Source organism: Ambystoma mexicanum, chromosome 3p (assembly GCF_040938575.1).
Source record: "Ambystoma mexicanum isolate Mex_15411 chromosome 3p, UKY_AmexF1_1, whole genome shotgun sequence".
NCBI classification, from domain to species: domain Eukaryota; kingdom Metazoa; phylum Chordata; class Amphibia; order Caudata; family Ambystomatidae; genus Ambystoma; species Ambystoma mexicanum.
Window position 1 is genome coordinate 1,229,820,753 of NC_090925.1, and position 25,949 is coordinate 1,229,846,701.

Genomic DNA, 25,949 nt, shown 5'->3' on the forward strand with positions numbered 1-25,949 from the left:
GTGAAACTCTTTCCACCTGTGAATCCCCCAGCACTTTTTGCTGGACCACCAGATTTTTGACTAGTTCTCCTGAGTGAGTGGGAAACATTTTCCACACTCACACATTCTTTTACTCTGCATTTGGGAACCCTTTTACCTCTTTTCAGTATTTCATTTTGGAGTCCTGCTTTCCTCCATCTCTTCTGGCATCTTCATTTTACTAAAGCAGCATGCATCACTTTCTGTGTTGTGTTGCTGGGAGCTCCTAGAGCTTCCACTTTAATGTTACTTTATTTCCCCTTGATTATCTCACATTTACCAAGGCAAGGGGATACCTTTTATCCTACCTGTTTTTTTCTTTTACCAGATCAGCACACCACATCTTATGTGGGAGTGCTGAGGGGACCCAATGTATCCATTTTCTCGGCTCTCCAGTAACATTTTGGTTTCTGTGACAAGCTTTGTTCAGGCTGGTGGCAATGTACCATTTTAAACAACTTTTTGTGGACTTTTGTCGCAAGCTGTCTTCGCAGCTGAAGAAGGGGACACAAGCGACACCATTTACCCAAAATGGTGGCTGTACTTTTTTAAGCCCTGCACAGGATGACCTGTTCTTTACAATGTCTTCTTCTACCTTTCGGGTCCCTTTTGTTTTCGCCTGGCTTCCTAAGGAATACCTGCAAAGGGTCTCTGAGTGACTGGTAGGACAGGAAGTAGGGGAGGTGACTAAAACTCTCCTGTCTTTTGTCTTGTGGCTGACTGAAACTAGTTGAGACTAGTAGGCTGGCTGTCCTCATTGGACAAGCACCCCCAAGTTTGAATGGTGCATGGGTCATGATTGGTGGACTGAGCTGGTGTTCCTGGATACATTCTGAGGTCCTGGAGCTGAAAGTCAATCGACCTCTGTAACTGAAGATTCCGAAGAAGAACGACAAAGGAGGATGCTGCCAGCAGCTTCCAACAACCGCCAGAGCCTGCTGAGTAAACACTACTGTCCAGACCTACTTCCAAGTGACAGGGGAAGATCCAAACACAATTACTTCCTCCCTTGGACTCCTGGGCCTAACCAGTCCCAAGACGAACTACAATTTGCGCCATCCCTGGAAGAGCTATGACCTCCTCGGCCTGCAATTCACCAATACCCTTGGACCTCTGCTGCATTGCCGTGCATTGTTGACCGAAGCACGGTTTCACTGAACTTTGTAGCCATCCTTCTAAGGGTGCAGTGACCTGATCCAGCTCCCAAAACACCCCTCACCAGACAAGGCCCAAGAAACTGAGAAGTCTCTCTACCGGCGCGACAATTGTCCTTCAACCAAGCCTGAAAAAGGCACCAACAAGCCAGAACCGCAAAGATCCTTTCCTGGGCATCCATCTGCATGAGAGCTGTCGCCAGATCCGAGATCCCTTTTTTCTGTCACCAAGACTGAGAAACCAGTGACCGGGTCTGCAGTCTCCTCACCGCTGGGACTGTTCTGCAGCAACCTTTTCTTCACATGAAGTTACTATCCTGCTCCTGGTAAAAACTTACCTTGATGCTGCTTGTTTGATCCTTCGATCCTGGGCACTGCAGATGGCCTGTATCCTGCACCCCTCCAGCCCTCCATATAGTTAAATCAAGGTGGACCACCCAATGTATTCTAATCCTGCCTTAGGATATGGGTCCTTGGGGCAACCCTTCGAGGAAACATCTTGACTTGTGCAACACAACTTTTATTTAGTTGCAAAACCAAGAAGAGATCCTTTTGGATTCTGCCCATCTGAACCTTGTACTCTGTTTTCCCGCCTTTTCTACTCAACCCCTTGTCACTGGTGGCCCAGTGCCCCCTCTGAACCTTGTGAGACTCTCATAAGATAGGGTTGGACTCTTATAAGAGAGGCTTGAACAAAGTTACTAAAAGTTATAGGAGTTTTAAAAAGTTTGCATATGTGTTTCAGGTGGCTTTTCATTGTGATTTGTTACTGGAAATGCAATTCTAATGTGACTACAACTGTGGTTTATCATCCAAAGAATATTGCAAGTGTTCCTCTATTGTTTTACTGTGATGTAGTACTTACTTGACTTGAAAGTTAGAACAGTGCGACTTAGTGAATATGTTAAATAACGATGTTTTATATAACTGCTATGTGTATCATTGTTTTCTTGGACTAAGTTTATGCTCTGAGGTCTTTGTACCTCACTACCGCCCTACTCCCTCATTTGACTAAGCCGGGCTACTCGTCGTTCTATCAAACCCTTGTGTGGTTCAGTCTAAACCAAAGTAGTATAACCCTATTCACACAAGGTGTGCTTTCCTTAATGCTGTGTCAGACAGTACTTTTGTAAAACCACCTAACCAGTTGCATTGGATTCCTGTTCAGGTGCTCGTCAGTTTTTAGGGACACACCTTTTACATAAATGTTAACTGTAGCAAGTATTTACTCATTACAATTGAGTAACAAATGTCAATTTGAATGCCTCTTTACCAGCACTGATTTAATTAACACCCAACTGAAACATTATTGGCGTTGCTTCTTTTACCTGGCTTTGTACTGTAGTTTTTTGCACTATAAATATCAGATGTTTACAGACCAATGGCATTATGTAAGCACGTTTTATTCTTTGTATAATCTCTGGAGGGGTAAATGATCCTTCTTAGAGACATCAGCTCTGAAGGAAAGCATCACAATGCTAAACTACAGTGACTCCTACTTACCAGCTGTGATTGCTTTTCTCCTCGTAAACATAAAAGGCAAGAATATATTGTGTTGAAGACATGCAATATGCAATTTGATATGATTAAGAAGATATTGCAACCACCCATCATGGCACTATCATGTCACTTGTATGTAAAATGCAACGCCAAGTAACGCATTTTGTTAGAAGTTCAAAATTCAGGCCTGAGGGGGAATTGTACACCTGTCTAGATCAACTATTTAATTTAGAGCATACATATTTTTGAGAGGTTTTATAAATTACAGCCTCTCTGGTAAAAGATATCAAGAGCAAATACCTTAAATGTTTAAAAGGCATACATTTAATGCAGCCTGTTCCAACTGGCGTAATTTGGTGCACTCATCCCTCACTAATAATACCACTGAGTTCTGGAGAATTGTCAATGGAAATAACTCCCATGGCATCGATGTTAATGGTGTTTCAGAGAAGGATTGGGCTACTCATATTCCTATAACATTGGGAGAGTATGATTCTGAGAGTAGTAGGTAAGACCTATCTCTTTATAAGTGGGAATCGGGCCTGAGTCCATCGGATGTTGCCAACTTAGTTGCGGGTAGCAAGTCCTCTCAAGCCCGTGGCCCATAAGGCCTCTGCAACCAGTTGATTAAAACTGATCTTAAACTATGGGCAGATGCACTACACTGGTTGTTTTGTTGGATTGGTGCGATACAGCATGTTCCATCATCCTGGAGAGATAGTATAATTGTCCCCATATTTAAATAAAGGCTGCCGCTCCGATCCACCAAACTACAGGTTACTGGCGATGTTGCTGCCCCGGCTAAAATGTTCACCAGAGTGCTTCTTGCAGAGCTAAAACAATGGAAGGAAACAAAAGATGTGATTTAACTCAAACTGGATTTCGGAAGGGTCATAACACTACCATCAACAGGCTTGCATTGGTTACAACAGTACAACAGGCTTGGTTGATACGAAAAATCCCAGTATGTGTGGCCTTTATCGAATTTAGCAGCGTTCAACACAGTTGATACGGAAAGACTGTGGATGAATCTGCGCGGTTAGGGCATTCCATTGGGCCTACTAAAAATGATCATTCTTTTACATTATCAAACTAGAGTTAGGGTCCGTTTGGACCAACATGGAGCCATGTCGAGTTGGTTTACCACTAAAAAGGGGCTTAAGCAAGGATGCATTTTAGCGCCCTCATTGCTTAACCTGTATTTATCAGATCTGGGAGGTGCACTTGTTGACTCTAACATCATCCCTCCAAATTTGGGTGCAATCTCCTTGCAGTGGTTGGCCTATGCGGAGAACCTGGCCTTGTTAGATCTCATGCCAAGGGGCCTACAGATGGCTTTGAGTCTTCTGATTTCTTACTGTAACATCAACTCCCTAAAAGTCAACACCTCAAAAACTAAAATAATGGTTTTTAGCCTGCATCATATTAAAGGGAAGAGATTAAAATGGACATTTAAGGGATAGGATATTGAGGTAGTCTCTGAATATAAATATTTGGGGATCACACTTGACAGAATACTTCAGGGGACACTTAATCTGGAGCAACTAAAAATAAAAACATCACAGGTAGAGGGTGCCCTCTGCTCCTTTGCTCACAAGTGAGGGGGCTATTTGGTAGCCGTAGTAATAAAGCTGTTTCAAGTCAAAATAGTACCTATCATGTTATATTGGGCAGAAGTATGGGCTCTGAGGAAGATTTCAGAAGTTGTAAAATGGGAACATGCTACCTTAAAGAGCCTGCTGAGATTGCCACCTACACTACCATGGAGACACTCTACCTAGAATTCAACATTCAGCCAATTCTGGTGAAATTGGCTATGAGCTGTTTGATCACTTATTGGAAGTTGGTTAACGCTCCGGCCAACTCACTGGACGGGTTGATGTAGGATGCTGGATGTACTAGCACAGATTTATGTCTGGCAGCACCCTTGTACAGATGAAACTTATGGCTAATAGATGGCTTAATATGGTTCGAAGGAATACATTTCTTTTGCCATTTTCTTCCTACAAGTAAATTATGAAGACCACATTGAATCTGCAGAGTAAGGAACAAAAATTAGTACATTTAGCTTCTAAATCTAATGCTGCCAGGTTTTTCGAATATATAAGTGAATGAGAGGGTACCCCAAGATATATTAGTAATTTATTAGCAACAAATTAATTTGGGAGTACTTGAAGCTTAAAATCAATTGTGCGAAGACATGCAAAATTACTGACACATGGGGCAACATCCTGAGGGAACGCAGACTTTGTCGCCTGTGTGGGGAGGACTGTATAGAGTCTGTTCACTGACTGCTTGTTCCTCACTATTGAATTTACGACTCCAGGAACTAAGATCTGCTGGTATGGAGGTAGACATTCCATTTTCTATACTCTTGAATATCTTCATGGGTGGCAACCATGAGGCTTGTATTTTGAATTCAACTACATTTTGGGAAATAATTGTTATCATACAGGCAAATTTAGACTAACTTCAGAGACTACTTTTAGGATTTTTGCTTTGGACTACTGTGGGTGTAACAATGATGGTGTATGATGCAATTACTAAAAAGAGAAACATATAGTTACTATCATGCTGTGTATGACTGTATCGATTGGTTTGATATATACATTTTATTTCTTGACTCCTAGTTGAAAGCAGTGGAATTTTAATGCAGTTATGAAGTTCTGTGGGATTTTCAAATTGTTATTTTTAAATTGTAAGAAAGTTGTCTGCTATATAATGATATAATAAATACAAAATACAAACATTACGGAAGCATCACGGCACTTTGCATTGAATGTTGACTTGACCGTTGTCATGCTCCATGTCAAACTTGTGGCAAGCGGTCAAGTAGCACAGCGAGTAGAGCGCTCGCTTTGACATCCGTGCAGAATCTACTAACGCAGGTTCGAATCCCGGCAGGGCCAAACTCAGCCTTTCATCCTTCCGAGGTCGATAAATGAGCGTCACACAACGTGGGTAATAATAAGCAGCGCTCAGATACCTGAGGGTTCGTAGCGCTATATAAATGCGAAATTATTATCATTCAGTGTGCACACTTTGCACTTAACCACTACTAGTGATATTTAACTGTTGTGCTGTGTGCAGGGGGCAAACATTCAAGTTGCAAGCTACTAGGCCGCCTTCAAAAAGACACTTGCCACCTCAACTTTAAATATACACACAGCACACAACATCTTGCTCGCAAAGAGGCAAGTAGCACTAGAGTGGAAAATGTGCACCCTGCTGTGTGTGTGTTTTTTTTTGTATGTTTTAAAAAAAAAAATAATAATTTGCATTATTGTCATTGGTTCAAAAACGTAACCTTTGACAAATTTCACCACTATAAAATCACAATGACATCACAGATTTCATTATGATAAAGTAAAAAAACAAGACAAATGATCCAAACTGCAAAACATGAAATTACCAATGTCCATTCATAAATACATTTCTCAAAAACCTGCTAAAAAACACAAATTGGATCTGGCATTGTTTGTGGAGGATTATTCCTACCCCTCCCTTTTTCGCGGGTCCGGAAGCCCAGTGCACTCGCCCTACTCCTCCACCTCGCAATTCCCACTCTTCTTACTGCACTAGACTGGTCTCTGCCATGAATAAGATGTCCAGGGAGGCCTTCCGAAACTCCCTTATTACCAACGATCTTTTGGTCGGGGAGTTCAGCCCTTTTACATTTAGGTTGCCCACCTTCAGGCCCTTCTTAGCTGCACCCTCCCCCATAGCTGGTTCTGTCTTTTACTATTGCCATCTCATGACTAGGGATTGGTGTTGCCTCAAGGTTTATGTCTTCTCCCCAAGGAGGGATTCGCCCATGATTTTGTAGGTTAGCCCTGTTGGTGCCAGTTGCCCCCTTAAACTTAATACTACACCATATAACTTCCTAAAAAGTAAATCCCTCCAACGTGGAGGTGTGAACGTTGAAGTGTGAGATGCCCCCAGTCTCTCACCGGGTGCCACTTTGGAAAGGTTAGAACAGTCTCCCTCCAGCAGTTATCCCATGTTTACCTGAGAATCTGCCCGAGCTTCATGGTTTAAAGCGTAGCCCCTCACTTTCTCTTCACTTTCATCTCAGTCCCCTTTCTTCTCTTGAAGCGCTGGATCTTTTCTAGGCGAAGGGCAATTAAGCCACATGAATTTCCATCCTGTCTGGGCTCTCCTTCTCTGTGGTCCTGGCGCAGGTCGATGACGTGTCTCACCGGCCCTGCGGGCCTCTTATCTGGTGTTCTGTGTTCGACGTGAGGCGTCTCAAGACTTGCTCCGCCTCCTCGATTGATGTCAACCTGTATTATACTCCTTCGGCTTCAAATTCCAGTGAAAACGGGTAGCCCCAACTGTAGCAAATCTCCCTCTAACGCAGCCAAGTCGTGAGTGGCCTGCAGCCCCTTCTCCTTGCGAATGTAAAATTGGAGAGGTCCTGATATATAAAAACTTTAGAGCCTTTGAATTCAATTTGTTGTTGTTGCTTAGCTCTGTTTAAGACCTCTTGTCTGTCTCTGTAAATTAAGAAGCTTACTACAATGGAGCAGAGGCAGTTCCCATAAGGTTTTCCACTCTTGTGCGCCCTTTCCAGCATCACCGTACTGCCCCCATCCGTTGCAAAGAGCTGGTGATTTAGTGCTTGCACCTTTTCTTCGACTTGTCTTGGTGTCTCTCTATCCGACTCCTTCAGGCCCAGTATTCTCACTTTTTTCTTCTCTCCCTATTTTCGAGGTCATCGATTTCATTTATTTCTTTAGCCTCATTTCCTCTCCCTAGGGTCCAGCTCTGTCATTCTGGCGTCCAGACACATCTCCACCATGTCGGCATTGAGCTGATTATGTTCCAATGCTTCTACCTTGCCTTCAACTGCAGTTACTCTGCCCGTCAGGTCATCTAGCGACGCCTGAATATCCCCTCTCAGGTCCTTAATCTCTGCCAGAATATGTCCTGTATCCTCTTTGGTGGAGAATTGGGAGAGGTCAATTTCTGTAGCCATCATGATACGTGGGCGATCCCTGTGTGCTTGTCACGTTCCTTTGGGCACAAGTTTCGGTGCTCCCCTTTTATCTTCCCTCTCAATGCGCACTCTAGTCCTCTCTTCCTTCTTTCCTCTGTGGTTTCTCTATTTTCTCCTCGTTTTCCACATTGTCCTGGGTTTCTTTGCTAGTGTGTCACTTTCTGCTAATCTGTCACCAGGGGCCCCTGAGTGTGGGCTCTCAGGTACCCCTCACTGACACGTATCTCAGGACAGTGCAGTGTCGCGGTGGCTATAGACATCTACAGGGTAGTAATGCAGTGTTTGCTGGTGTGAAGCTGTCCTTTTTGCCCCGCTTGGCAATGTCAGCAACTACTGCTTCTGGGCACAGGAATGGAGGTCAGAATGCGCTAGATGGCTACTTTGGCGCTTCTCAGTGGTGCAGTATCAATTCGCTTGGGCGCAGACCAGGCCCTCCGCTCAAGCACTGTTGTCGCTGGGTTCGGTCCCTATCAGCACCTTCCTCCCATCCAAGTATAAGTCCAGTTGCCCTGCGTCGCGCTTTCATGGCAGGGGCTGGGGTTTGGACACATTCCTTCTTATCTGTGCAAATGCTTGCTTTCACACGTCTCCACTCTCGAGATGGTTTCCCCCTGATCTCTCCGTTGCAGCTGGATGAGGCCCCACACAATGCTTTAATATTTCTGCAGCTTTAAGCGCTGTCTCCCAAATACATTGCCTTTGGTTTCGCGCACCTCTCGGGCCGGGTGCACACAGGGCGTGTCTCCTCTACTCACTTGTGCCTCGCTTCTTCACTGGCTCCAATCCCCCTGCACTGTCCCTGCTGCCGTGGGCCTCCCCTGCTCTGTGCGGTCTAGACAGTGGGCAGCACGTTTCGGCCTGCCACGGTCACTGCCCCTTCGGGCGCTCTGCCTTTGCTGCGTGAGTCCACTGCAGGGCCGCGGCTGTGCGGTATTGTCACTCCGCAGGCTCATTCTGTTTTTGTGCGGGCTGGCGCCGTTCAAGACGCTCCTTGCTTCATCTGTGTCCCCCGACGGGAGACTCACCAACCGTTGGCCCAGCTGGGGTCCGCCTGCAGCTCCGTGGTTGGGCGTGCTGCCGGCCCTATGACTCGGGTCAGAGACCTCCTCTGCCTCCCAGTACTCTACGCCTCGGAGTGCCTTCGCTGCACTGTGGTCTTCCTCTCCATGCTGCAGCTGTATTACACGCCGTGGCTGTGTTACACTGGGCCGCGTCGCCCACCTTGCGTGGTCCTGTTACTGCTGACACCGCCGGGAGGAGGCCCCTTCGTGTTGCCACTCTCTACACCGATGTACGAGGCTGCAGTCACACCCACAGGTGCCTCAATTGTTTCACTACGGGTGGCTAACACCTCTCAGAGTCTCTGCGGGTCTGGATGCTCAATTTCATCTCGAGTATGCTGGAGGGAGCAGGAGCTGCGTTGTCAAGCAGCCATCTTGTCCCACGCCCCCTAGCGGTCTCCTGTTTGGCTTTTTTAATCTGGGCAGAACAAGAAACAGAATCATAACCGGCCAACCTTTTAGTCGCTCTGATCTTTGATCTCAACTCCCTCTTTCAACCAGCTATGGTAGGGTTCTATGCATGAAGATGGTTAGAGGGACTAGATAGACCACCCCACCTGATCTCACTTTAGACAGCGCCTCATGCAAGTTTACTTCTACAAATTTCTCAAAGTGGTCCACATTAAAGGTTTGATATTTCCAATTAAAGGAAGTTTTCTTCTTAAGTAGGTAACATTTGTTGTTAAAACATGCAACAGTGCAATGATTGCAGGAAATCCTATTCTTACCGGAATCAAATTTCAGATTCCTAGGTCCACACTTTCCCCATTGACAAGATCAACTCCAAACTTAGCAGAGAGCGTATATTGATCACTCCATGTGGTTTGAATTATCCTCAAATACTTGCATCTATAGAATAGGATGTCATCAACAACAATGTAGTCCGGAAAAGAGTTGGACCCACCTCTGTACCAGGTTTATTGACTTGGAATGTCCCCTTCAACTGCACCATTCATCATCTGAAGGCCAAGACCTGAAAAACAGGTCACCCAACTAATACCATTTCGATATTTCGTGTTCATATTCACAAAAGAGAGCAGAGAATCAACAGGTTGCATTAAAATCCCCCACAACCAACACTGATCCCCCATTCACTTTGGCTATCCATTCGCTTGCAAAGGTTGTAAGAACATCAAGGGAATAGTAATTGCAATTTTAACTTTAGTTTTTGCCCCCCGTTTATGGTTACACAATCAGAAATGTCATATGTTTAAGGTATTGTAAATATGAATAATTATTGCTACTTTAATGTACGAAATTGACAGAATACTTTGATCAACTTCCCTGCCATTTGGCAGTAACATTTTGCTGAAATTTGTAGCCTACTTCAGATTACTTGACTCGCCCCAATCTTCAAACAATAGTAAAATAGTACCAAACAAAACATCTTAAATAATCCCTGATGTTATCCAGACATTGTGGCTAAAAGAAATCTCTTGGCACACTTAATTTGCAATAGATAAAAAATGAGCAGAAAATAATAGTAAAACAATGGCCTGGAATTACTGTGATTCAAATATTTCTGAAGCGTTCTGTTGGTGAATGCTTTTACTAATAATTTTTTAATTGGATACATTACATTGAACACTTTAAATCCAAATTTAAAAAATTCCACTGTGTACTTGCTTCTGTGTTTAAAAAAAATTGCAATAGCCAGCAGTAACTAAACCAGATTTATTACAATCTCACTGTTTTGAGAAAGCCCATTATTGTTTTCTTTTCTAGTGATCACATTTTGATAGCTGTCATGGCTTTATTACTTTGCAACAAATCACTGGCCTTTGAGGCAAAAAGAGATAACAGATGGCAAACCTTTATAAAGTAAATTAAGTTTATTGTTAGAATAACGAGACTCTTACGGTATGAATGCGTTAACAATATTAATTATATTGTTTTTTTTCTCCAATTTATTAATAACCTGCGAATATATAAACTTAATAAAATGTCATTGAAAATGAATCTAAAAGTCGAAAAATAATTCAGATGCTTTGTTCGATTCTGGTTTAAAAACCACAACCTGAACCTTACATGCAGAATTAAAGTCCCATTTAGCTTTCCTATGCTAAACAGGTTCTTCGATTACCGTCACTAGATAGACTTACCCTTGTAATTGTGCACTTCCTTTGTTCTCTACGAGCTACAAGCCGCAACAAAGCCCACCATATTACACTAGTTTTTCATAGAACAATTGGTGGTAAGCGAGAGCTAGGTGGTAGGCTAGATTTATTGAGGGGTAGAGGTGGACCTCCACTGGCCACACAAACACTGCTTTACCACCTGCTCCTGGTGCTCTGATATCTGAAAGGAGCGTGCACAATGCTGTTCACCCAAAGCACAATTGTATAGTGTCCACCAAATCCCATAGCAGGATGCAAACCCCTGAGAACAATCAATCTAATATCCCAGGCAAGCTATGGCCTAACATGGAGAAACCACAGAAAGTCTGTGGTTTGTCAGTGATCTTAAAAAAAAAAAAACTTCTACTGGACAAATTACGGAGATGGTGGGTACAAGACTGCAGAAACCAGCATCCCAAAAAATATCTGTTTCTGTCCCACAAATATGAATCGATGGAGAGTGGCAAAGCATCATTTTGGGGGCAAGAGAGAAAGGAATCCTTAACACTTATTTCCCCATTTCTCCAACCAATTGTACACCCCAACATGAGTGGATGGAGGGTGGAGAAGATTTAGATTAGGAAGTAAGGTTGGCGTTTCACACTTAATGTTTCTGTTTCTCTTCCCAGTTTGCCTGCATTTTTCCTGACATGGTGGAAAACCTTATCCTCTTGGATGTTTATGGCTTTTTCCCCAACTCTCCGGTAAGAGCTTACAAGGCTATTCGCTAAAACTCTCTGCCAGTGTTATTATTTAGGGACACAAAATTGCTAGCAGACTTAATCAACATGGATGGAGAGGGGCAAGGAGCCAAAGTAAAATGGTGAGATAACTCTAATAAAGTGGCGGCTGTAGAACATTAGTAGAGATGGGGCAGATATCTGACTTAACACATGGCCTGAGGGTACACTACTGTTGTCTTCTGTTTGAGGTTTGTTAGTTAAACAATAGCCATAAACTTGCATAGAACACCCTCTACATATAAATATCATGGTGTATAGACATGATGCACATAGAGTGGCTCTTACAGTACTAAGACGTGTCCATGTCCTCAGAATCGCCCCCTTCTCGATTTATTCCCATGTTGACTAAGAGTTTTGTGCATTAGAACATGAATGTATGTTCTAGCTTGAGTGCTCACGCGCACCGAAAGGCCTCTTTCACTTCTCGCCTACATAGACAAGGTCAGATAGTGAATTAAGCGCTCCATCAACAGGATCAACCTGCAGAACACAGGCTTGAATGCCATCAGGGCCCTTGCAGTCTTTCTCACTCCAGATCTGTTCAATATATTTAGTACTGTTAAATTGGGTAATGGCAGCACCTGTTATTTAGATGCTTTATATTGGATAAACATATATACACACAATATAAAATACATGTTGATTATTATTATTGTTATAATACATCTTGCTTTTCTCCTAGGAGCACTTGATCAAACAAACACGGAACGTAATCACCAACCACTTAAAGCTGGAGCACAAGCACGGCCCAAAGGTGTACAGCCCAGAGGGAGCGCTAAGCCGGTGAGTGTCTCAGAGTGGGCCTTCGCTAAAGCAGTCTTCTGTCTTTCCTAGGATGATCTCACAACAGTGGCTGTATGGTTCTGTTTCTTTTCTGGTATAATATTTCCATGTTTTGTCCCTAATCATCGGTAAACTCGGTTTTCCACTTTTACCCTAGCAGCATCTTCATTCTTTACATTTCAGTTTCTTCTTCATCTACTCAAGTTTATTTTATATTTGTATGTTAATCTGATTTATAAAGCGATTTAGGAAGCCCCCCTCATTCTGTTCCCTTACACCTATCATGGTTCTCTATTTTTCACCCTCCCATTGTACTCTTCCTCCCATCTAGTCTTGTGAGCACTAATTTATCTTTCTTACATTTTTGTCATGGTATTACCAGGCTCTTAGAAGCAAACACGGCACTGACTGAAGACAGTGGCAGAATCATACTGGAGCGTGGGACCAAGGAGGTTCCTGGGGGTAAGAGAATGGAGTCCCTGCTACGAAAGGATCTTCTGCTGATTCTTACCATCGCTTCACCAATGAGCTGTGCGGTTACCTGGAAAGGCTGGCTGCATGTCCAATTGCAGACCGCGAACATATTTCTTGATTGTGCCAGAGAGTACTCTGTGGCACCAAAGAGAACTTGGGACGGGTTGCCTGTCTAATATTGCAGTGGGAAAATATCACAGGGGCTAGTTTCCACACACTCATGATTTCAAGAACCATACATTTAGGTGCTTAATTACGCTAAAGAATGTGAGCAAATCACTGCTGCATATGGATAGTTACCTTTTGTATAGTATGCTGCTACCACAACACAGTAGAGTTGGATTATTTGCATGTGATCTGCACTACAACTAGGCAGGACATGCTTAGTCTGTAGCCTGCTGCAAGCTTAGCACTACAGCCTGGGAATGCTCGCTTATTGTATGGAGTGCTGGAAGGTCAACACTCAATCCTTGTAATCCACGCTTGATCTGAATCATGCTGTCAGCTAATCATTGGAGTTTGAGTGCTTGCTGTTAGTTAAGCACTGCATCTTGTAAGTCCACAATTTGCATGTATCATACTTTGAGAGCAGTACTGTAGTCTGGAGTGCATGTTGGTTCTGTAGCATGCTACAAGTGCAGTACTTCAAAGTGGGAGTTTTGTCTCTTTTTTCTACAGTGTGTTAATACAACCCGGGAGTGCTCCCTTTCTTTGCTGCATTATGAACTCGGCTCTTCGGTTTGTGAGTGTTGCTTATTCTGTGACTTACCCTGAAATAGCCATTGCTGCTTGAAATGTTTGCCTGTTCTATGGGATGTTTAATGCAGAAGTTCCTGCTTGCTGCATGACATGCTGTGTGCTCAGCGCTAGAGTCTGGGAGTGTTTGCTCATAATGTAGCAGTGCTGACCACAGGGATCAGATAGTACTTGTATTTTCGATAGGATACTGTCTTGCACTACACCCCGTGACTCTTTCTGATACTGTGGTGGCTTGTGAAATTCATCCTGGGAGTTTTTTGCTTCAGCACTACAGCCTGGAAATGATTATATGTTTTAGTGTATGGTGGCAGCTCAGGAGTTGAGCCTGAAAGAACTTGCTTGCTCTGTAGAATCCAGCAGGAGCATCAGTCCACCTTGGAAATGGATGTCCATTTCATAACATCCTATGCACCAAGCAGAACAACCTGGGAATGCCTGTTTCATTTGTACTGTGCTGTGCAGTGTGAGGAAGTCCCCTGCCTGACTGCATTGGTGGATGGTGAGGTCACAGCAGGGACAATGCAGCCACAAGCCACGTGGTGCTGGGCCTGGGAGGGTCCCTCAGGTTACACCCACCATCCCTCTAGCAGAGGGCAGGCACTAGTCACATGCAACTGTAAATGCTTCTGCATCTTTAGGAGAATCAAGGAAGAGCTGTTGCTCAGAACCTGCATACTTGACTCCGCTCATCTGTGCGGAAACCACTCCTACATCTGATCTGAGAAAAGAGGTAGACCTGAGCTTTGCAAGGGAACTCCAGAGACAGTCATTCCCCAAGCCAGCAACGTAAGGAGGGAATTGGGAATTCCAAGATGGCAGACATTGTTCTTTACGCTACACTCCAGTAGACACTAGAGACCTTCCTGCGTCCAGCGAACTACAACTCCAAAGTTTCACTACTAAGCCTGCACACCCAAGTTCCCTCAGCCCAGAGAGGCTGGAAGGCAAGTCTCAGGGCTTGGCAAGTAGGAGGCAGACTGGCCAAGTGGAACAAAAAGCCAGTTCCAAGTCCCACACCTGGGCTGTAAGCCATCCCTAGGGGAGGATTCTGATAGCCACTCCTCATTCCAGTTACATCAGTCGCCTTGTACCAGAGAGGGGCTGGAAGGTGGGGTCAAAGTCCTATGAAACCAAAGGGCTCTGTCAATGGTGGAGTTGGGAAAAAGAGCGAATTCGGAGCATGTTTTAGAGATGAACAGAAGAAGTTGGAGAAGAACAAGTGCTGGAGATACACTCCAGTTAAGTTCTTGCGGGATTCCAGTAAATATTGACCAATAATACAGAGACATGTGTTGAAAGGGAGGTAAGCTAAACCGCCAGAAACCTCTAATTCGAGTAGAAGAATTCACAGACCAGGTTCAAATTGGTATTTACCGCCACTGCCAAGCCTCCTCTTGGTCTCCCAATGTCAGCTCTAATAGCGGGACTGGTAAAAGTGCGGTATCCTTCCAAATTGAAATGGCCAGTACAAATGGTTTCTTGAAACATGAATATCTTAGGACCAGTATCCACCAACGGAATTTCCATAAATGTATATAGATTTGCCATACCACAACCATTCCAGGTTGCAACATTAATTCCGGAAATGCTAGGATTGACACAGACCTTGCTGATCACCTCGAAGGCTTTCAGGGCAGGACCAATCTTGGCCCGTTTGCAATAGAGTGGAGACCAAAGCAACAGAATCCAAAAGAGTAGTAGACTTAGAAGTAGGGGCCAATGGTACCCACACTAGTGCCTCCCTTTGCTTAAAAACCCCTAGCCTCTTTCGATGATTTGAGGGCACCCCAATATCGAGAGATTAGCCCGCTGCTCCCATTCTAAATTGGACACTAATTCAGAATGGAAATAGCACGCCATACTTGATTATTTACAAGAGGCAAAGTAATCCAATCAATATCGTCAGATGTAATTGTTCGTAGAGAAGGGATCTTTTGAAAAATAGCCAACACCCTGAACCTATTGAGCCTCTATTCCCCAGTGACTTGGCGATCAGACACCCAGCCCAGGATCTTTGAGAAGTAGTGCTCCTTATCGTCCAACCTCGACTCATGTAGCGTCTAAGGGCCCCCCTCAAGATCCAACAGAGTACAGCTCTTATTAGTATTGTTAGATCCCTCACCAGATTTGCCCCATTAGAAGTAGAAACTGAGGATCCCACAACCCCTAACCCTGTAATGACACCATCTATTGTCTTTACAAAGCGGATAACATAATTTATTAATGGATCGGTTCTGGTACTAGATTGGCAAAAGGAGGTCATTTTAGTTTGTTTGGTACAAGATCGACCACTGTTGGTAACAGGAGGACCCAGCGGCGCTTGTGATGTGACGGACATCAAAGATTCGGATGACTCAGGTGCCAAATCATCTATCAGAATGTCAGAACCAGGTCAGGGCCCCGATAATACCTAAAACTACCAACTATAACATTCTTTTTCGACTGAACCTCAGGTGGTAGAATAGTAGATGCTGCCATAGTGTCAATATTCCCACCTATTGGAAACCAGGTACACACTTGTCGTGCTTGCCCAGATTTCGCTCTCGACTGTGCATTCAGGTCAACAATTTTATCCACTGCATATATTTGGTATATCCCTTTAAAGGCAAAGGTATGCCCCTTAATCTCTGCAGCTGGCATATTTTGGGACTTTTTATTCTTGTTTGCTTTCTTGTTACATGTCTTCCCTTTGTTTGTTCCATTGAGTACCACAGTCATTATAGAATGATTTGTCTGCTGCAGGGGATTTTCTAAGAAAGGCTAGCTTGGAATTCTCAAGAATTGCCCCAGCCGCCACCAGAGCTATTTGGAGTTACAGACAAAACCATTGGATTTCCCACCCTAGTATCCACCCAAGCCCTGGAGGCACTCACCTCCTCCTGTACAATAGGCGCCACATACTCTAAATCAGGTTCACCAAATTGTTGTCATCTATACATCTTGCTTCTCCAGGAGGAAAAAACCCTTTTGGCCAAGGACTTCCTAATTATCAGGTCATATACTTTGGATAAATAATCCTCCACCCTGGATAGACAACTAGTATTCCCCACTACAGAGAATGATAGACCCAAGTTTGTCTTTGTAAGGAGCAGTACTCGCTGCAAAACCTAAGTATGCAGTTCGATTACACAAGTTGTTAAAAGCAGTTTGTTGACCAGTAAGAACCCCACCCAAGTTTTCTTGGGCTTCAGCTAGACTTCAAAGCAAGATTTAAACTAATATGCAAGTTAGAGAGCAAAGGAAAAATTGAATCTAAGATCGGTGACAGAGAGGGACCCAATTGGGGAGGTTGCTTCGAAGGAGAATTGATAAACAGGGCCTCTTTCGATGGTGAAGAATTAGAAGCCTGTTGATTGGCGAACAGTTCTCCATTGGCAGTCATACCCATCTGCAAAGCAGCACTGTCCACATGGACAGCATCCCCAGTTGTGGGACGTAAATCAAACTCCTCACCACCATTCTTGGCAATTCCGGCGCAACTGATAGTTATCGATATCCCTAGGTCTTGGTTTCCTGTTTCAGTCAATCCAGAATAAGACTGCGTATTAATGAGACCAATAGGTCTGTTGGCACTTGTGACAGGGTTATTGGCGTCACACAATGAGACATCAATTGTACTTCCTCCATTAGAAGGATCATCCGTTGGATATAAAGCAAACGGGTGAACCTGCCCTTTATTCCCCATAGCTGCCTTGGAAACTGATCCTTTCCTCCTCTCAACTAGAAACACCACATCGTTGTGAATGGACACCATCTCCAAATCAGAAATGTCCTGTAAAAGGCCTTTACTAGCTGCCTGCAGTAGATTAAATGAATCATCTAAAACCTCCCCTACTTGTGGTACACAGCTCGGCCCAGGATTCGAGACCACTAGTGAAAAAGTTCTTGACTGTGAGAATGTTCTTTGTGTCTGTGTTGAGGAAAAAGGAAACCCTACCACAGTCTCCTTAGTATAGAGTTACCAAACACAAAAATAGCAGGTTTCACATTTGGTTCACATTTCGATGGGGATGTGGATCTCGTTCCAAAATAGCCGTCTCAGTAGAGCGATTAATTTTCCCATCGCAGCTGACTTTGGAGTCCTAATGAAAAGGTTGCAGATTATTGGGAGAAAATAGAGCGTGTTACTGGGGTGTTGAAACATGAAATTGCACTATTTTCCTCAAAGTTGTTGCAGGAGCTGACCCACTCGTCTTATGGGAAACATTGTCCGCATAACTCTCTCCATCTGACATTAAAGCTAGTGGGGGCGGCAGAAAATTGTTCAATTGAATTGCAGTGGTTGAATTGTGCATAACACTTCCCATAGTCGAGTGTTTCCTCCCTGCGTCGGCACCTCTTTGTCGATATTCCCCATACTTAAGGGCACACCTGAAAGCCCTTTTCCTTTCCTACTTCCACTTCTCAAATCGTACGAGGAAGTCGGCATAAGTAAGCTATATAGCTGAACGGAAAGGGTACAACGTCATTGGCAAACGTGACAGATTAGCTAATGAGAACAGACCCTCACTGGGCGTCTATGTAAAGATTCCGATGTATTCGCCATAGTACTACGGCACTAGAGCACTCACAAACTCACTCTGTGATTAGGTAATCATAATGTTTTACCACAACCAGCGTTCAGCTTCCAGATAAACTCCGGTACAGCGGAGAGACTTTGTAAAAATAGGAAAAGCCTCAGTGCCACGGCGCAGCAGGTCCCAAAAGGCAAACTCTGCAACCAGCCACAGCAACCCTGCTAATCACCTGCCCAACACACCTAACACTTTTGCTGCGCTTTCGGTGGGGGTAATCCTTTTAAAACACGCAGGGAGTGCTGGGTAAGGCAGTTAAAGGAGCAGTCACTGCCATCATCGCCTAACACATTTGTCCATTTTATCTATTAGCCCTTTGAATAGACTATAAGCAATACAATCCTCTGGTAAATATTGTCACATAACTACTTCTTTGCACTAATATAGATTCACTGATTTTGGGGGGGTATTTAACATAACACCACCACTTTATCTTCAAAACACATATGTAATTCAGAATGTTAAAAGCACTACTTTAACTAACTGTGTATGGTAAAGTAAGTGAAGAAAAGAGCAAATAGCAATTTAGAACCAGTTGGAGACGGGTAAGTAAATTATTAGGAAACAGTTGAAACAGCCATAAGAAAAACTAGAGTTTGGTGCCTAATTCTTTATAGGTGCTGCCCTGCTGGGAAATGGGACCTAGTGCCCAAAAATCACCAGTTCCACAAGATTCACCTTGCAAGAGAGTTTACTATGTGTTTGCGTACAAGAGTTGCCAGGGCCAACGTTGCAGGTATGTATTCCACAATGAGAAAAACAAGGTAAAGTAAAGATCCCTCTCCCAACCTCTCCACTTTAGGGGAAGCCCTGGGAGGAATCCTTGACCAGACCACCACTGATTGCAGCCATGCAAGGTAATGTTAGGACTTTATGCCCATATAACCCTATTGCAGGGGTGTGTGCAAACAAACTCACACTCATTCCCCTCGCCCCCTTACTCCGATTCATTTCAGTAACCACTTCTTGGGTCCCTGGATCCACTGGGCCCACTTACTTCTAGCCTTCATCCGCTCAAGTGAGGTCCTGGCGCCACATGTGCAAAGGTCACTTTCGGCTTTGAGATTGGGTCCAGCTAGGTGGCGGCTGTGGGCTGTGATGAGATTGTTCTGGAAACTGGGCAGCTGAACATCCTTTGCACGACAGGATGAAGACCTCCACGGAGCAGACGACCTCGGGCAATCTCCAGGGCACGTAGAAGGCGAGTTGCAGTGGTGGTCACCACTATTGGGCGGCGACAGGTTGTTCGTGTGGTGAGAAGGGAAGGCAGAAATTGCAGGCAAAGGCGTTTTGTCCTTCAAGTGGAAGATCTGCAGAGTTCCAAGGCTGAACTTGCAACATCGACTGGTGCAGCGAGATTGCCCAGGAGAGAGCTGGCCAGTCCACTGGTTGGTCCAGGGACACTTCCAAAGGCTCAATAGGTACGGATCCTTAAACAGGGGTTGGGACAGGTTGTTCCCATCAGTCCAGTGATCTGTAGAGAGGAGCATGACTCACTGGGACTTGGCTAAAGGCAATACTGGTTGGCTCCAATGGTTTTCCTCTGGATGGCAGTGGGCTGCATCACTTCATAAGGGCTTTAGCTCCAACAATGATCTGTCGACTGGTTGCATCAGTCCTCCTTTAATCCAATATTTGGACTGGAGTCTCCCCCAAGCCCACAAATGGTAAGGATGTGTGCCATTCAAACTGGCATGGGCTGTCCAGCCTCTAGCCAAAACATCTGCCCAGCAACAGACACATTTTGGCTAGGATGTGGACTGGGCCCCAGGAAAGGGCTTTCCATATATGGCAATTCTGGACCCAAGAGGGCAAGAATAATACCAAGTCACAAAATGGCCAAACGACAGGCAACACTCCTGTGGAATATATGGCGTTATGCAACAAAATATGAAAGTGCAAGAGAGAAAAGCATGGTAGAAAAGTATCTGCTGCATTCAGTAGATCCAGGACACATTGTGTCAGCAACAGTAAAGTTGCCAAAGAAAATCCCAACCACACTTCACCGTAAATTGATGCATGCTGTTTTGAAAAAAACAATAATTCAACTAAGAAAGAGGGACACGGTCTCCCAGTACTGATAGTCTTAGGAACTGCTCATTCACCCCATAAAGCCAGGTAGGTAAAGCCGAGGGCTTCACTTGCCTCCAGAAAGTGAGGTCAGGATGCAGACAATATCAAAAAGATAGTGCCCCATGAAAGTGTGTTTGAGAAAAGCCCGGGACCTACGAATACCTAATGGAACATTTGGTTTACAAAGATTGCTTCCCTGAGAGACCTTTTCCTTTGTTCATTGTCCAGAGGACTGCCCCACCTCAGAGAATAACCATCCTGACATTGATTCATTTAATTCAGACTCCTCCATTAGTATTCTGATGGCCACTTGTACACATTTCCTAATGAAAGCCTCGGATTAGTTATATTCCCTTGGCTGGCTTCTTTGCCGATCAATGTCAACCACATGGCAACTGTAGGCTGTTGCGGAAAACAAATTCCACATAACAAATTTGGATTTTCAACGAGAGACAGTCACTTTATTACATTACAAAGTAATACAAAAACAGGAGCATATTCCCCATCTAAACTAAAACCAATCCGAGTGCTCAAATCAGTGTCTGTGTAACATTTCTTGGGAAAATGAAAGCCTTGGAAAGATGCATGCTGTTTCTTCAGGGAGCATATTCCCGCGTGTCCATGAGCAGTGTATATTTCACCTGCTACATCTATTGTGGTCAAGATGTCATAGTCCTGCATTGTCCCATCTTGGCAGTAGTTTTGGGGGTTATCTGCTGCTTTCTAGTCCTAATGCATCCTGTGTAGCCCCATCAATAAATGCTAACACCCATTTCTGTACTGCTTATAGTTGGCAGTGCCTGTCCTGCACTGTTTACTGATTCCAGGGGGCTCCTATTTGGGGAGTTTTCCCAAAGTCCTACTTGGTAATAAGATGTTAGTAAGCTATCCCACTGGTTTGTAGATCCCCAACTCTTAGTATTAGTCTGTACTAACTCAGGACCTTGGTACAGTGGCAGAGCAGTCCGGCTCATTTTAAGAGAAAGATGTGAGATATAGGTAAGTACACTGTACCCAGTAAGCACATCAAAGAAACATTTACACTTAAATGTATATTATAAATATATATTTATTATATTTATACAAGAGTCACTGTTAAATACTTAGCACAATAAACCATCACAAATAGATACTCTTCAATACTTTCAAATGCTCACTTCGAATGGCTTGTGTCCTCCCATGTATTCCTCATCTTCGATATTCAATATCCAGCTAAACCTGCTTCGCAGCAATTTTTTTTGGCAGAGGGCGCTGTGCATAGATGCAGTCGACTTGATGTCCCTTGAGGGCCTCCGTCTCGAGGGTTATGTAATCAAGGCATATATAGCACACGCAGCACTCCTTGGCTTCAGTTCAATTTTTCCGAGTAAGCTGACGCTGCGAGTAACTATGGCGTGCTTCTATTGTTCAATTTGCGATGTCTTCTTCTTCAACACCTACTACCCTGAAGACATGTTCAAGAAGTGTCAGGACTGCGGCTCCAAGATGTCGATAACCAACACACATTTAGTATGTTTGTGGTGTCTCGGTGTGGAGCACAAGACCTCGGCCTGCTCCAAATGCCAGTCGATGACCGGAAAGGCTCTGAAGGAGCAAAAGGGGAAATTGGCAGTTGGTAGAAACCCCAAAAAGTCCCCATCGACTACCCCGTCGTAGAAACCTTCTTCGGACGAGCCAAGAGGCGACTCTCTTCGAAGGAAGAAGTTAAAACGGTCCAGGTCAAGGAGTGGCTCCCACCACTCCTCATTGTCGTCGAAGAAGAGGCACCACACTTTGTTGTCAAACACTTCCCCTGAGAGGGCTGCATCTCGTCCCACAAAGGCCTCAACTCCCAACAAATGGGAAGCATTTAGGATAGAAATGCTAAAGATATTTGACAAACAAAAACCCTCGACAAGCCATACTCCTACTGTCCCTTCTAATGCCAGTAAGGAAAGGGCTCAAGCCAAATCCTGCGCACCCTCGAGCCCGGGACGAAGGCCAGATCCTCATCGAGAGCCGTCGAGACCTCAACGCAATGAGAAAACATCGAAGGATACTTCGAGCCGTAAATCGAAGCATAAATCGAGATTGAGGTCATCAATGCCAGCTGCGTCATCAACGTCAGCTGCGCCATCTACACCAATGGCACATTCGACACCGTCGAAGCAGAAAACGACTTCAGTCAAAATATCGACTTCTCGAGCGTCGAGTTCAACATTTCTGAAACCTTTGATGCCCATTCTAGGTAAGACTTATATTCCTTTACTAAGGAAAGATTATTTCAAATCACTAAACTCAATTTTTGAGGAAAATGAGCCATCAGATAACTATGCGCCATTTGGGCTACAATATGGTACACCAAATGTGCCTGAGAGTTTTATTTCAGAGAAGTCAAGACTAAAAAATCATTATGATAACTTGCAAACAGCCAGTGGAGTGGACACTTCACCAGAGCTTGAATTTAGCAACTTGAAGCTGGCGAGCATGCAGATGCATCATATAGACAGTTAATGTCTAAGGTCATAGATTACATGGGATGGAGTAGACCTACCCTCCCTTCGAGCAGGATGATCTAACAGACATCATTGATAAGGGGCTGCAAATGGATCCCATTTTACCATTCCACATTGCTCTCCAAAAAAGGGTGGCAGCAAATTGGGAAATGTCAGAGTCTAATCTGGCAGTAAACAAAAACCTGACTAGAAAATACTGGCCATCTATTAGTGAACCCAACTACTTGTCAAGACACTCCACTCCAGAAAGTCTGGTGGTACAAGCAGCTACGGCAACTTCAGAACAGGCAGCTTACCCTACCATCCCTCCAGATAGGGATGACAAGAGAGTAGATGCATGGACAAGGAAAGTATTTTATGCAGGAAGCGTGGCTCTTAAATTTGCCAACTCCACATGTGCCTTAGCAAAATTCTCATTCACTATATGGGACTTTATTTCCATGGCAGCTGAGCATATTCTCGAGGGGAAGGAAAGAGGCAGATTCTTGGCTTTTGTTAGAGACGGCAAAGAAGCCATGTGCGAGTCTCTCCAGTCGGGTCTGGATTTTGCAGACAGCATCAGCAGAGCCATGGCAACAAGCACTGTAATACGCAGATCTGCCTGGTTGAGGAAGTCGATAGTTGCACCAGATGTGCAGTCCAGACTCCTTAACATGCCTTTTGACAGGTCTTACCTTTTTAGCAACAAGGTGGACGAAAGCCTTGAGAAGTTGCAGACCTCAAAGGCGGTAGCCAAATCCTTAGATGCCGCTATAAGGCAGCCTCAGCCCTTTCCCCCCAGTGGACAGCCTTGGAGGGGCAGATCTTTTCGCTACTACTCCTCAGTTGGAAGAGAGAGAGGAATGTCAGGTCAAAGAGGCCAAAGAAGATTCCCTCGTGGTGGATGAGGGAGAGGTGCAAAGCCTGCTCAAGCAGGGGCATCCTTACCAACAGCCACTGATTCAGCCGCCTCAAAACCTCTCTGAGGTCTTGAGTCACAAAACACCAGTGGGGAGCAGACTGTCTCAACATCTGAAAGAATGGCGAGACATTACTTCGAATGCTTGGGTATTGAAAACCATAGCCCAAAGTTACTGCCGTCCCTTCATTCAGAGACCTCTGAAGCATCCCCTGGGGAGCCACTCTTTTAGGGTTCCAGGTCCGCTCCTTGTGCAGGAAATGTTGACCCTGCTAGAGAAAGGCGCTATACAACCAGTGCTTGTAGCAGTGATGAACAATGGATGGTACTATCCACATTTCCTAATACCCAAGAAGGATGGAGGACTGAGACCCATCTTGGACTTGAGATACTTGAACAAGTTCCTCAGGAAGGACAAATTCAAGATGGTCACACTTTCTCACATCCTTGAGGCCATCCAACTCCAGGATTGGCTGGTGCCATTGGACCTTCAGGATGCTTAATTTCATGTGCCAATCCATCTCAAGCACAAAGTACCTGAGGTTCGCCGTTGGCGGTTCTCATTATCAGTTTTGAGTTCTGCCTTTCGGGCTGACCTCCACCCCAAGGGTCTTCACCAAGCTGATGGCGGTGGTGGCAGCGAAACTCAGGAAAGGGGGGATTCACGTCTACCCCTACCTGGACGACAGGCTGATCAGGGCAGGTTCTCCCGAGCAATCACTAGATCATCTCAATGTCACCTGCCCCTCTCTTCACAGACTGGGCTAGTCCTTCAATTACAAGAAGTCCCATATGACACCATCCCAAAAGATCCAGTTCATCAGAGCTGTACTGGATACATCCTTTGGAAAGAGCTCGCCACCCGAGGTGAGGGCTCAAGACATTCTGCAGATGGTCTCCAAGTTTCAGAGTGCCCAGCGTCTCCCGGCCTTCGACTTTTTGAGGTTGCTCGGCCTCTTGGCATCCTTCATTTTCCTGGTGCCAGAGGCTCGCCTGATGGTGAGATCCCTTCAATGGGCGCTCAGGATACAATGGTCTGTTCTCGGGCAACATGTCAGACCTACTTCAGGTTCCAAGCAGGGTCGGACAGGATCTTCTGTGGTGGGCCTGCAAGGACAATGTTCTGAAGGGAGAACCTTTTTGGCAACCATGGCCGGAAATAACAGTAGTGATTGACACCTCACTCACGGGGTGGGGAGCCCACGCCAACAATCTGACAATCAGCGGTCGTTGGTCTCTATCAGAGTCCAAACTACACATCAATTTTTTGGAACAGAGGGCAAGCAGACTTGCGCTGAAGGCCTTCTTCCCTCTGTACAGGGAAAGAATGTCCTGATAACGACGGACACCAGTGGCCATGTACTACCTCGACGAGAGAGGCGGTGTAGGGTCACTACCACTGTGCAGAGAGGCAATGCAGCTCAGGTACTGGGCAATTCAAGAAGGAATCTCCCTATTAGCAGTTCTGTAAAGACTGGAAGGGGGGTTTCTGTACTCCTACCCTCTATATGGCAGAGTAGGAGCACAGAGCACCCTAGCCAAGATTCGCTATGGGGTAGCAATGGATGAGCAATCAAGGCTTAAGCTCGCAGGAGGTGATGCAGGTTGGTTCTTAAGTACAGTGTAGTCCCCAAGCCCCCACAAAGGAATGTCCACATACTATGTTAGGTGATAACGAAGTTCTTTATATAAATAAGGTTCAATGCATATACATAATCAATATCCACTTTGTACTCTGGCAATACTAATATGGTAAATATGTACAATGTCTATGTGGTACCGCAGTTCACTTTTGACTCCTTTAAAATGCACCAACTGCTAACGGTTTAAATGGCATACAAATCAAACCATAATGTGTATTAGCATCAGACATAGGAAGGAAGATACGTTAGGTTAAACAATGGCAGAATGCTTCTCTTGCTACTAAGACACAGTTCTGTCTGAGGATCCCCCACATGGGTAACCTGTAAATAAACAGTATTAGGCAGCCCAGTCCATTAATGTTTAAGATTTGTTTCCTGCTATAGTGTTCTACTACCCCAGTGTACCTGAGTTTAGCAGAGTTCTTCCGATGGTTCGTTGTCCGGTCCTTCGTGGGTAGACTCCCTTTAAAGCAGGGGCCAGGAGTCATCGTGATTCCTACGAAGAAATGTGAACACTGTTGTCGGGGGAGCAGCTTCGACCTTCTCGGTGCTCAACGACGATCGGTCATGGACGTCCGGTGAAGATGAGGCATATGGTGCACTTCAATGACAAGAGTGTGTTGCTGCAAAGCAGATCGATGAAGAACATAGGCCCAGC

The 25,949-nt window shown here is 44.7% G+C and overlaps 1 protein-coding gene across 3 annotated transcripts in view; it reads left to right on the plus strand.

Annotated features, from left to right (window-relative positions):
• Positions 1 to 25,949, plus strand: part of SERHL2 (serine hydrolase like 2) — a 357,899-nt gene that overhangs the window by 160,217 nt on the left and 171,733 nt on the right. For all 3 annotated transcript variants that reach the window (XM_069652694.1, XM_069652695.1, XM_069652693.1), the window contains 3 exons: positions 11,479 to 11,553; positions 12,275 to 12,375; positions 12,758 to 12,837. In XM_069652694.1, the coding sequence (XP_069508795.1) occupies positions 11,479 to 11,553; positions 12,275 to 12,375; positions 12,758 to 12,837 (256 nt within the window). The remainder of the gene's footprint in view (positions 1 to 11,478; positions 11,554 to 12,274; positions 12,376 to 12,757; positions 12,838 to 25,949) is intronic.